The sequence below is a fragment of the Bos taurus genome, chromosome 10 (assembly GCF_002263795.3).
Source record: "Bos taurus isolate L1 Dominette 01449 registration number 42190680 breed Hereford chromosome 10, ARS-UCD2.0, whole genome shotgun sequence".
NCBI lineage: Eukaryota > Metazoa > Chordata > Mammalia > Artiodactyla > Bovidae > Bos > Bos taurus.
The window spans coordinates 43,159,389-43,172,420 of record NC_037337.1 but is presented as its reverse complement, the minus strand read 5'-3'; the positions used below and the strand labels follow the sequence as shown (position 1 = coordinate 43,172,420).

The window sequence follows — 13,032 nt, the reverse complement described above, 5'->3', positions numbered from 1 at the left end:
TTACAAAGCACCGTAGTGAGAGTAAGCAGATAGAATAAATACTAGAATTAGACCCCTAACCCTTTAGGGTAATAGTAATATTAGAAACCATAAAGTAAGTATATGCCAGTGAATTTAAAAAGCAAATGAAGTAAACTAGAAAAAGAATAATAATATAAAAAATACCCTAGGCAAATTTAGAAACCACGTAATCAGAATTTCTAGGAATGAAAAATGTAGTTCTTAAATTTTAAAACTCAAATGATTAAGTTAGACAGCTGGTTAGACTGCCTGTAAGAGAAAATCAGTTAATTGGAAGGTAAATCTAAAAAATTGGGAGAACAGTGTTGCAAGCTAAAAATGCATCATGTGCAAATTAGAAAATGAACTTATGGTTGCTGGAGAGTGGGGGAGGGATGGTTAGGGAGTTTGTGAAGGTCATGTACACACTGCTATATTCAAAATGGATAACCAACAACTAGAAACAAAAAAAACATGAAACACTTTATTTAATGGATTCATAGAACTCTTTCACTCTCGTTACAGAGTACTCATGTTATTCAAGTCCTCACAAAACATTTACATGTCCTTTTGTTGCAGTCCAGTTTGGTTGAATATTAATAATAAAAATACCCTATACCCTTCCATCAAGTTTGGAAATTAAGATGGAATGGTTGACTTGCCCTGTATCACCACTCCCAATTTAAATATGCTCATGTGAACTTCTATTTTTAGGTTAACAGTAGATCCCATGGTAAGTTTTATAAAATACTAAACTGGCCAAAAATGTTAGTGGGCTTCCCTGGTGGCTCAGTGGTAGAGAATCAGCCTCTTAATGCAGGAGACATGGGTTCAATCCCTGGGTCAGGAAGATCTCCTGGAGAAGGAAATGGTCACCCACTCCAGAATTCTTGCCTGGGAGATCCCATGGACAGAAGAGCCTGGTGGGCTATCATCCATGGGGTTGCAAAACAGTCTGACACAACTTAGCAACTAAGCAACAAAGATGTCAGTGGTAGCCTGTCATAGCTGTTTTCTAGCCCACAGGATTATGCCTGACACAGAATAATAAAGCAATAAATACAACACTTCTCAGAAGAATGAATGCCTGTTGTTTCTTCACATATTTAAGGGTCTAAGGCTTGCATTCCTATTAAATTTAGTTACAAATAGGGCAAAATATGTTGATAGAAATAACATTAAACAGTTAAATATGGCTAAATTTGCAAATATTTGCTGAATCATTTGTTCCTTTAGCTATTAAAATAGAATGAAAAATTAAACAATTAAAATTTTCTAGAGAGTAGTCGCATGTATGCTCAGTCATGTCCAACTCTTTGTGACCCCATGGACTATGGCCCACCAGGCTCCTCTGTTCATGGGATTTTCCAGGCAAGCATACTGGAGTGGATTGCCATTTCCTCCCCCAGGGTATCTTCCCAACCTGGGGATTGAACCTGCGTCTCCTGAATTGGCAGGTAGAGTCTTTGCACCCCCTGGGAAGCCTCTGTTGAATACTCCTATGTACACAAATCTAGACACCAGGGCAGAAATAGGAGTGTGGTGCAAGATTCAGTTCTGGCCCTGAAGGTGTTTATGGTTTATTTTACCTAAAACTTCAAGTTATAGTGTTCACCTCAAGATAAGGGGGAATGCCTATATGGAATCATGCAAAGAAAAACCCTGGAGTTTCATTAAGTGCTAAATAGGAAACATGAACACATGAAGAATTTGATAATTTAAACATTTCATATGAAATAGCTACTTTAGTTCAACCTAAATTTAGTTCCTTAGAAAAACCTAATCTTGTATATTGTTTTTTACAGTTTGGATTACAGGTTTTGAATACTTGGGCAGGAATGTAGGGGATGTTGATAAAATAGTTGGTGTTTATAAGAGGAATAAATAAGTATAGACACATTTTAACTAGTTAATTTGCATTAACTTCTCTTTGCTTAGAAGGAGTAAGGAGAATATACTAACTAAACCTTCTTGGAGAGGAAAGTTTTTTGAACACTCAACATCAGTAGCTGGTCATGCCACTGTGTGCCCCCTCATTTGGCCTTCTGTGAGATAAAAGGAGAGGGACAGGAAAACTCATAGAGATGCTCACAACAGCAACAGGAGTATTATCCAAGAAAAGCGAGAGGAGAGATGCTGTTTTGATGAGTTGAGAAAATTTATAAACACAGAATGTACCTTAAATGGACCATACCCTGGCCAATAATCCTTACCCTAAGAAAATTCAGCTTCCATCCCGTTCTGTCTTTTTGGGTTATAGTGATGTATCTGATTCTTACCTGGAAATCTTTACAGCTCAGAAATCTCCTGTCCAGATTCCTTGAGGGCTTCAGTATTACAAATTACTTACTTTTATTATAGAATTTTTCACCTTCATTGTTGTAATTCTTACTTATCTCTTTACAAATGAACTTTTTAGCTGTGTAACTTCAGGCAAGTTACTTAATCTCTCTATTTTCTTTGCTGTTAAATATAAACTATATCAGCTTCTTAGAGCTGTGAGGATTAAATGAGAGAATTCCTAGCATGGATTAAACAAACACTTGGTAAAAAAAACAAAAAAAGCTATTATTATCATGATCTTTCCTTAGTTAGTCTGAGGTCTTAGAGGGTAGTACTCTCATATTGTTCTTTGTATCTTCCTCATGTGCTTATCTGCATTGGCCCAGCGTCATTCAAAATTGTTTAATATTGTTGCCTGATTTCTTGAGTCTTGATGGTATATAAAAGGCACCTGTTTTCAACTGGGTTTTCTTACATGGTTTCAGTGGAGGTACTTTTGGACTCCAAAAATATTTTATTCAGGTTTTATCTGTAACTTTTTTTAAAACTAAAAAGAAAAAAAATCTAATTTGTAAATGCAAGTGTTATAACGCAGAACTTTTAGTATTAAGGGATCTTACTGTACTAGGCAAGGTAAGGCAACTCAAGGTTTAATCGCCAAATCTTGTCCGACTCTTTCGACTCCATGGACTGTAGCCTGCTAGGCTCCTCTGTCTATGGGATTTTACAGGCAAGAATGCTGGAGTGGGTTGCCATTTCCTTCTCCAGGTCATTTCTCTTTGATTGAAGGTTATTCTGATATTAAAGGCTAAACTGTTAAAAATAAAAACAAACTACAAAACAAGAATTTGCTGCCATTTGCAAATATTTTTCTGCATAAATTTTAATAGTATTCAACCAAAACAAAATACAAAAATACATAGAAGTCTGTAGCAGCTGTAGGAATGTAGCTGACACATATAATTCTTGCTTTCTTTGCTTTGCATCAATCAGAAGAGCCTTATATTCTAATGACTGATTTTATAATAAATTCATTTTGTAAATTCAAATAAAAATACATCTACTCGAAGTATGGGTTTATCTGCTACTTTTGTAAAGAACCCATTTCTGTATTTTAGGCTAAGGATGAATGTTTGACAGGCTACAACTGACAGCCTTTGGCTAATTACAAACCAGTTTGGTTTTCACATAATTGTACACTTAAAAGAGGAAAGACTTTATTGCTTTAAGAATACTTTGAAACCACTGGCACATATGTGAAGTGTCCTATCTCTCCTAGTCAGATGACTGCTACTCTTGCTTTTGCAGAGGCCCCGCTGGAGTAAGAGCCCAAGCCCTGGATAGGGATGGGAATCTCATAGAAGATTTTGTGTTTGATGGAGGCGTTGGGGATATTGGAAATCGCATTCTTCATGTGAGGAATGCACCTTCCCCTGCTGCCACTTCTTCCCTTGCGATTTCTGGAATGATTGCAGATGAAGTGCAACAAAGATTTAAATTGTAAATAATGAAAGGAACTAGGTATGCATTGTGATCTCCATGTTCAGCAACAAGAATTTACTAACCGCATTCTTTAAGAAAACTGGTTTAAAATGTCATTTTTAGGTATACCATTTAGATAACCACTGAATTTTTAAAATTAGGTAACATAGAAATAATATATTTTTAAAGTCTGTGCTCTTTAAAAAGGTACAGTTGTATCTTTCCTTCTGACTTTGCTAATGATCTGTCCTCATGAGATTTGGCTTTTTTGGAATTTCTGGGAACTGTAGCATGAAAAGTGATTATTCCCTTAACTTTTTAGTTTTATAATATCTAAGTTTCTTTTGTCTTGCCTTGACAAGAAAATATATTGTAGATTGAAAACTTCCTTTTAATTTCAAAGAGTCATAAAAAAAAAAAGCTCACATTATTTAGAGCAACAGTAATTGGGAATTTTAAATTATTGATTAAAAATACATGAAATTTCACATTTTGAAGTAATTTGAGTAAGATTCTATCTAATCTATGTTTGTAAAAAATAACTTTGCAAAAGAAATTCAAAGTATTTATTCTTCTCAGTTTCTTACAATTGACCCAGTTAATCTTGGGTCATCCGTAAATCTTAACAACAGTCCTCTATGGGTGTTTTGTTTATTCTTCAGTCTTCTGTGGTCAAAAAAACAGAAGAACTTAGAATCTTGACACTGACATACAGAACTTTGTAATTTAAAATGGTATTTACCTCTTATATCTCTAGTCTTCAGTTACACCAAGGTTCTCAAATGTTGACCCAGATCACTAATGATTCATGCCTACTTGACTTTTCTGGAATCCTATAAACCTTTATGAGGATATTTCTTCATTTTGAGGAAATACCTAATTTTGAGGCATTCACTTTTGTAAACCGCAAAAGTGCCTTACAATCATGTGTATTTCAAGAGTATTTTAAATTGTTGCCCAGTGCCATATTGTCTACTGTGTACTATATATTATATGTGTGTGGTATCTATTGAAATGATTCTTATAGTTCAGAATGTTAGAAAACAGAAATATAAATGGAAATGTAGTAGAATATGAGGAATGTTTTATTACAGAACCACCAATTAGGTGAGACATTTTCATCCATTCCCTCACATATACTCTCTCCGGATTAATCTTCTAGTCTTAATTTTTTCTTTCCACTCATCTCTAAAACTGTGTGATGGACGAGTTAGAAAAATGAGCATTTTGGTAAATAGGAAAACTTATTTATTTTCTTCCTTTTCACTTCAAGCCAATGATTACATCGATTGAGCTACCTCATTAATTAATTTGAAAGGCTACACATCGTCAGCTCATGTTCCAGAATAGCACATCCAGGTAAATTGATTAGGTAGTTATTTGACACTTGGAATGAGCATACATACTGAAAGCAGTTGGAAAGTATTCACAGAGGAAACAAGCCCTAATGATTCTTTATAAAAACTGGTTCCTCCAAGAAATGTAACACACAGGGTATTTTCTGTTTCATTACAAGACTATTTGGAGATGGAAAATATTCAGTTCTCTATTTTATTGACAGTAAGATTGTATATACACTAAGCTGTGAAAGACTGAAATTATAAAAATAACTATCCTATTTAAAGCAATGCTCATTCCATTTGGATTTTTACTATGCCTCCAAAAAATTGTGAAAAAATTATTGAAAGTGTTTTGAATGTGTAGATTATTCTAGTTGTAAAACATTTTGTATTTGTCAATAGAGTCTTATTGTGGAATAATGCTATAATATTTAAGTTTTTTGTATTTCTAAGACAGAAGAAATGTATATTAATATTAAAAATATTTTATGAACCTTGGTTTTGTGAACATAATTTTTAGTTTCATAAAAACTCTTGATTCAATATTTGCCTGGCAGGGGAGATACCTACACGAAGGTGGTTTTTCCAGTGTGCAGCTCATCTGTTTTACACTGGATATGCTGATCCTTGCAGTTTCCCCAAATGTGGGAAACTTGGCTGCATAATTTGTGGTAGTGGGGGACTGTGTTCACTTTTTCCCCTGTTTTTTTTTTTTTTTTTTCTGTTTTAATGATAGAGATCCCTCAATAACATTTTCTAGGGGTCCAGTGGTTTGTGTTTATCTAATACTGAAGATAACCTTTAGTGCATCATCCATTTAACATGGGTACTGAATGGTGGTGAATGTGATACAGGACATGGAGAAATAAATATTTTTTTAAAAAAATTTCTGATTCATATAAACTTTATGTTTGAAACAGGACTATTGTAGGATTTAGATAGCAGTCAATTAAAAAAAAAGCTTGTACTTGTGTATAATATAAAAATGAGGTAGAGTAGTTTGTATTTTGGGTAAAAAGTGGAGCACTTTCCTACCATGCTGTGCTGTGCTAAGTTGCTTCAGTTGTGTACAAAAATGGCTTTCCATTTGGTAGTGGTGGCAATATCTAGCTGACACCAGTATCATCTTCATACACAGAGTCCCAGGGAACATTATAGTGCTTTCTCCATGGGGAGGGGGGCAATAAATAAATCATCTTGGAATTTTATACAAAATTATCGTTCCTCTTGGGAAGACATTTTTGGTATGCTGTCTCTTACAGGGGATTGAGGTTCTGGTCATGAGACTGTCATAATGGTTATAGGGCAAATGATCTGTCTTGAGTGCCTGCTCCAACTTCTTTCCAGCAGGTGGACTGTAAGAAGACCAGAGTTAGCTACAGCAATGGACCATGAAAGTGAGTGACAACTACATTTATTGTTTCTTGTGGCATAGTTTTGGTTTGCTACTGACTGGCAGCTCTTGTAGCTTTAAATAAATTGAAGAAGTAGAAGAGAGTAAATGGGAGAAATGTTGAGTAAGCCCTTCTTGAAAATGTTTTTCAGTGGGAGAATATTAGTGGTAAAATTTTTACTGCCTTTTAAAATTTAAGATGTTAAAATTTGAGTTGTCAAATGACTGGGTCATTCAAGTTATCACCTTAAAACCATTCTACATTCTAGAAAGACAAATAAAATTACAATGAGGTGTCACCTCACAGCTGCTAGAATGGCCATCATCAAAAAGTCTGCAAATAATAAATTTTGGAAACGGTATAGAGAAATAGGAGCTCTCCTACACTGTTGGGGAGGATGTAAATTGGTGCAGCCCCTATGGAGAACAGTATGGTTCCTCAAAAAATTAAAAATAGAGCTACCATATGGCCCAGAAATCCTACTCCTGGCCATATATAAAAAAAACAAAAACAAAAACATAACTTGAAAAATTACATGCATCCCAGTGTTCATTGCAACGCTATTTACAATAGCCAAGACATGGAAGCAACCTAAATGCCTGTCAACAGAAGGATGGATAAAGAAGACGTGGTATATATACACGATGGAATATTACTCAGCTATAAAGAAAGAATGAACTAATACCATTTGTAGCAACACGGATGGACCTAGAGATTATCACACTAAGTGAACCAAGTCAGACAGAAAGGCAAATACCATATCACTTTTATGTGGAATACAAAAGGGGGGAAAAGACGCAAAGAACTTATTTCCAAAGTGGAAACAGACAGACACAGAAAACAAACTTATGGTTACTAAAGGGGAAAGGAGGAGTGAGGCTAGTGATAAATTAGAAGACTGCGATTAACATATACATAGTACTATGTATCAGATAGATAACCTACAAAGACCTACTGTATAGCATAAGCAGCTATACTCAATATTATGTAATAAACTATAAGGGGAAAGGATCTGAAAAGAATATATATACACACACACACACACGTGTGTGTGTATAACTGAATTGCTATGTTGCAACAGCTGAAACTTACATGATATTGTAAATTAACTATTAAAAATTTTTACATAAAGTAAATTCTAAAACCAAATAAAATTACTATCAACTTATTATGATAGTATATTAATTTTAACTCACGTTTATGATAAAGTTTTTGTTACATATCCACAGGTTCTCCCTCTCATGGTATTAGTGTATTTAAAACTTATATTTTTTTAACACTTGAAGGAGGTATTTCTAGTGAGGTTGGAATTTTTCATTTAAAGAAAGCAGCTTTTAATTAATGTTTTGAATGAGTACAACATTCATGTAGTTGAAAATTCAAGTCATAAAAAGGTACACAGTGGAAAGTCTCCCTCTCTAGCGACCCAGTTCTCACCCCTGAGGCAATGAAAATTGTCAAAATCTTGTGCAGCCTTTCAGAAATATATATAATAAAACATTGTCTCCATTTTTAAAATACAAGTGGTAGTGTATTCTGTATACTGTATTATACACACCCTGCTCTTTTCACTTTGCAGCGTTTCTTGGAGAATGTTCAAGTGGCTTGAACACAGTGGCCAAGTATTTTTAAATGACTTTATAGGTTCCATTCTCTGATTTATTATTTGTTGAACCAGCCTCTTATTCCTACTGATAATTATTTGAATTGTTTATTTCTACTGTGTTTTTCCTTGTTTTGCTGTAACAAACAGTACTGGAATAAATAATCTTGTGCAAAGTCATTTCACATATGACTTTCACATACCTATAGGACATAATCCTAGAATTTATTAGGTCCAAGGGTTTGCAATCTCAAAAACGACAGAATGATCTCTGTTTGTTTCCAAGGCAAACCATTCAGTATCACAGCAATCCCAGTCTATGCCCTGACCAGTAATGCTGAAAAGGCTGAAGTTGAACGGTTCTATGAAGACCTACAAGACCTTCTAGAACTAACACCCAAAAGAGATGTCCTCTTCATTACAGGCGACTGGAATGCAAAAGTAGGAAGTCAAGAGATACCCGAAGTAACAGGCAAATTTGGCCTTGGAGTACAAAACGAAGCAGGTCAAAGGCTAACAGAACAGAACAGTGCGTTGTCAAGAGAATGCACTGGTCATAGCAAACACCCTCTTCCAACAACACAAGAGAAGACTCTACACATGGACATCACCAGATAGTCAATACCAAAATCAGATTGATTATATTCTTTGCAGCCAAAGATGGAGAAGCTCTATGCAGTCAGCAAAAACAAGACCGGCAGCTGACTGTGGCTCAGACCATGAACTCCTTATTGCCAAATTCAGACTTAAATTGAAGAAAGTAGGGAAAACCACTAGATCATTCAGGTAAGACCTAATTCAAATCCCTTATGATTATACAGTGGGAGTGACAAATAGATTCAAGGGATTAGATCTGATAGAGTGCCTGAAGAACTGTGGATGGAGGTTCATGACATTGTACAGGAGGCAGTGATCAAGACCATCTCCAAGAAAAAGAAATGCAAAAAGGCAAAATGTTTCTTTGAGGAAGCCTTACAAATAGCTGAGAGAAGAAGAGAAGCTAAAGGCAAAGGAGAAAAGGAAAGATATACCCATTTGAATGCAGATTTCCAAAAAATAGCAAGGAGAGATTTAAAAAAAAAAGCCTTCAGTAATCAATGCAAAGAAATAGAGGGAATCAATAGAATGGGAAGGACTAGAGATCTCTTCAAGAAAATTAGAGATACCAAAGGAACATTTCATGCAAAGATGGGCATAATAAAGGACAGAAATGGTACGGACCTAACAGAAGCAGAAGATATTAAGAAGAGGTGGCAAGAATACACAGAAGAACTATACAAAAAAGATCTTCATGACCCAGATAACCACAGTGGTGTGATCACTCACCTAGAGCCAGACATCTTAGAATGCCAAGTCAAGTGGGCCTTAGGAAGCATCACTACGAACAAAGCTAGTGAAGGTGATGGAATTCCAGTTGAGCTATTTCAAATCCTAAAAGATGATGCTGTGAAAGTGCTGCACTCCATATGCCAGGAAATCTAGGAAACTCAGTAGTGGCCATAGGACTGGAAAAGGTCAGTTTTCATTCCAGTCCCAAAGAAAGGCAATGCCAAAGAATGTTCAAACTATTGCACTCATCCCACATGCTAGCAAAATAATGCTCAAAATTCTCTAAGCCAGGCTTCAACAGTACATGAACTGTGAACTTCCAGATATTCAAGCTGGATTTAGAAAAGGCAGAGGAACCAGAGATAAAATTGTCAACATCCGTTGGATTATCGGGAAAAAAAAAAAGAGTTCCAGAAAAAAATCTACTTTTGCTTTATTGACTATGCCAAAGCCTTTGACTGTGTGGATCACAACAAACTGTGGAAAATTCTGAAAGAGATGAGAATACTAGACCACCTTACCTGTCTCTTGAGAAATCTGTATGCAGGTCAGGAAGCAACAGTTAGAACTGGACATGGAACAACAGACTGGTTCCAAATCGGGAAAGGAGTACATCAAGGCTGTATATTGTCACCCTGTTTATTTAACTTCTATGCAGAGTACATCATGTGAAATGCTAGGCTGGATGAAGCACAAGCTGGAGTCAAGACTGCCGGGAGAAATGTCACTAACCTCAGATATGCAGATGACACCACCCTTATGGCAAAAAGCGAAGAACTACTAAAGAGGATCTTGATGAAAGTGAAAGAGGAGAGTGAAAAAGTTGGCTTAAAGCTCAACATTCAGAAAACTAAGATCATGGCACCTGATCCCATCACTTCATGGCAAATAGATGCGGAAACAATGGAAACAGTGAGTGACTTTATTTTTTGAGGCTCCAAAATCACTGCAGATGGTGACCACAGCCATAAAATTAAAAGACACTTGCTCCTTGGAAGAAAAGTTATGACCAACCTAGACAGCATATTAAAAAGCAGAGATATTACTTTGTCAACAAATGTCTGTCTAGTCAAAGCTATGGTTTTTCTAGTAGTCATGTATAGATGTGAGAGTTGGACTATCAGGAAAGCTGAGTGCCAAAGAATTGATGCTTTTGAACTGTGGTGTTGGAGAAGACTCTTGAGAGTCCCTGGGACAGCAATGAAATCAAGCCAGTCAGTCCTAAAGGAGATCAATCCTGAATATTCATTGGAAGGACTGATGCTGAAACTAAAACTCCAACACTTTGGCCACCTGATGCGAAGAACTGACTCATTTGAAAAGACCCTGATTCTGGGAAAGATTGAAGGTAGGAGGAGAAGGGGACGACAGAGGATGAGATGGTTGGATGGCATCACTGACTCAATGGGCATGAGTTTGAGAGGGCTCCGGGAGTTGGTGATGGACATGGAAGCCTCGCGTGCTGAAGTCCATGGGGTCACAAAGAATCAGACACAACTGAGTGATTGAACTGAACTGAAGGGTTTGTGCTTTGCAATTAAGATATTGTCACATTGCCTCTGATGGAGACTGACCAGTTACCAGTCTCACCAACAATGTATCAGAATACACATTTCCCCATATTCTCACCAACACAGTATATAATCAAACTTTCTGATTTGTGCTATTCCAATAGATGGGGAAACAGTGGAAACAGTGTCAGACTTTATTATTTGGGGCTCCAAAATCACTGCAGATGGTGATTGCAGCCATGAAATTAAGAGACGCTTACTCCTTGGAAGGAAAGTTATGACCAACCTAGATAGCATATTCAAAAGCAGAGACATTACTTTGCCAACAAAGGTCCATCTAGTGAAGGCTATGGTTTTTCCTGTGGTCATGTATGGATGTGAGAGTTGGACTGTGAAGAAAGCTGAGCGTCAAAGAATTGATGCTTTTGAACTGTGGTGTTGGAGAAGACTCTTGAGAGTCCCTTGGACTGCAAGGAGATCCAACCAGTCCATTCTAAAGGAAATCAGTCCTGGGTGTTCATTGGAAGGACTGATGCTAAGGCTGAAACTCCAGTACTTTGACCACCTCAAGCGAAGAGTTGACTCATTGGAAAAGACTCTGATGCTGGGAGGGATTGGGGGCAGGAGGAGAAGAGGACGACAGAGGATGAGATGGCTGGATAGCATCACTGACTTGATGGACGTGAGTTTGAGTGAACTCCGGGAGCTGGTGATGGAGAGGGAGGCCTGGCGTGCTGTGATTCATGGGGTCGCAAAGAGTCGGACATGACTGAGTGACTGAACTGAAGTGTACTGAATAGGTAAAAAATGATAATTTAAATTTGCATTTTTTGTAATATGAGAAAGTTGCCCATCTTTAATAAGTTTGAGACATTTTATATTCCTTTTCATATCCTTAATGTTTTTTTATTATTACATTTTAGTCTTATAAATTTATAGGAACTCCTTTAGATATTAGGGAGATTAACTGTAGGAAATAAGTTGTAAATATTTTTTCCAGTTTGTCGTTTGCCTTTTAGCTTTACTTATGTTTTCCTTTGGTATACATTTTCAAAACTAGAACTTACTAAGCTACATTTTATGTCATAGTAGTAAGGTCTTTGTACTCTGAAATTATAAGCAGATTACTTTATGGTTTTATTTTTTATATTTAAATATTTGACACATCTGGGAGTTAGCCTAGTGTACAGTATAGGGTATGGATCCAACATGTTTTCCTGGATGGCCCATTTGGTTGGGTAACTTCTTACTAATGTCATTCTTGGATTATTTTCCACATGCATGTGGATCACATTTCTGTTTGTCTAGCCCAGAGATCATAGCTCAGATGCTTGTAGAGACTAGGCAGGTTACATAAAAGGGTGAAGAGTGCCAGGTGGGGAGGCTGCTGCTGCTGCTGCTGCTAAGTCACTTCAGTCGTGTCTGACTCTGTGTGACCCCATAGACGGCAGCCCACCAGGCTCCCCCGTCCCTGGGATTCTCCAGGCAAGAACACTGGAGTGGGTTGCCATTTCCTTCTCCAATGCATTAAAGTGAAAGTGAACTCGCTCAGTCATGTCTGACTCTTAGGGACCCCATGGACTGCAGCTTACCAGGCTCCTCCATCCATGTGATTTTCCAGGCAAGAGTACTGGAGTGGGGTGCCATTGCCTAGCCAGCTTCAAATGGGATGGCATACTTTTCTAAAGAGGCAGCCACTACCCCGTGCCTACTGATCATTCCCTTGCAGGGCGCATCAGGGCCCAGTATTGCCAGATCTTTGTCAAGAGAAACTGGAAATCCAGATATTTTTAACATGAAATTTTAAAATATTAACATCAGGTTTAAAAAGGTAAATACAGTTCTGGTTGAACAAAATGTGTCTTGAGACCTGATTTGACTCAGAGAAGGCTCCTAATCTCCTTAGCCAAGAATGAAACTTCCCATCTTCACTTTCCTATAAGAAAATACAACCCCAGTCTAATAGCGGGACAGCCTAGCAGTTTATAGCTGGAGTTCAAGAAAAGAGAGAAAAGTAAAGAGGTCTAAATTAGCCAAGGTCTTTGCCCTCACTTATGGAAAGATTCTTTGGAGAAATACAAGCATTTCAC

General features: G+C 36.9%; 1 protein-coding gene and 1 non-coding gene across 2 annotated transcripts in view; both read left to right on the top strand.

Moving 5' to 3' along the window:
- The window catches only part of L2HGDH (L-2-hydroxyglutarate dehydrogenase), a 53,032-nt gene extending 47,434 nt beyond the window's left edge, over positions 1-5,598 (top strand). Inside the window, exon 10 of the mRNA NM_001101090.1 lies at positions 3,592-5,598. Within this exon, the coding sequence (NP_001094560.1) occupies positions 3,592-3,787 (196 nt within the window). The 3' untranslated portion in view covers positions 3,788-5,598. The remainder of the gene's footprint in view (positions 1-3,591) is intronic.
- A 49-nt stretch (positions 5,599-5,647) lies between these two features.
- LOC112448628 (U1 spliceosomal RNA) lies at positions 5,648-5,808 on the top strand. The gene has a single exon (XR_003037010.1). It is a non-coding gene; the product is annotated as a U1 spliceosomal RNA (small nuclear RNA).
- The last annotated feature ends 7,224 nt before the right edge of the window (positions 5,809-13,032 follow it).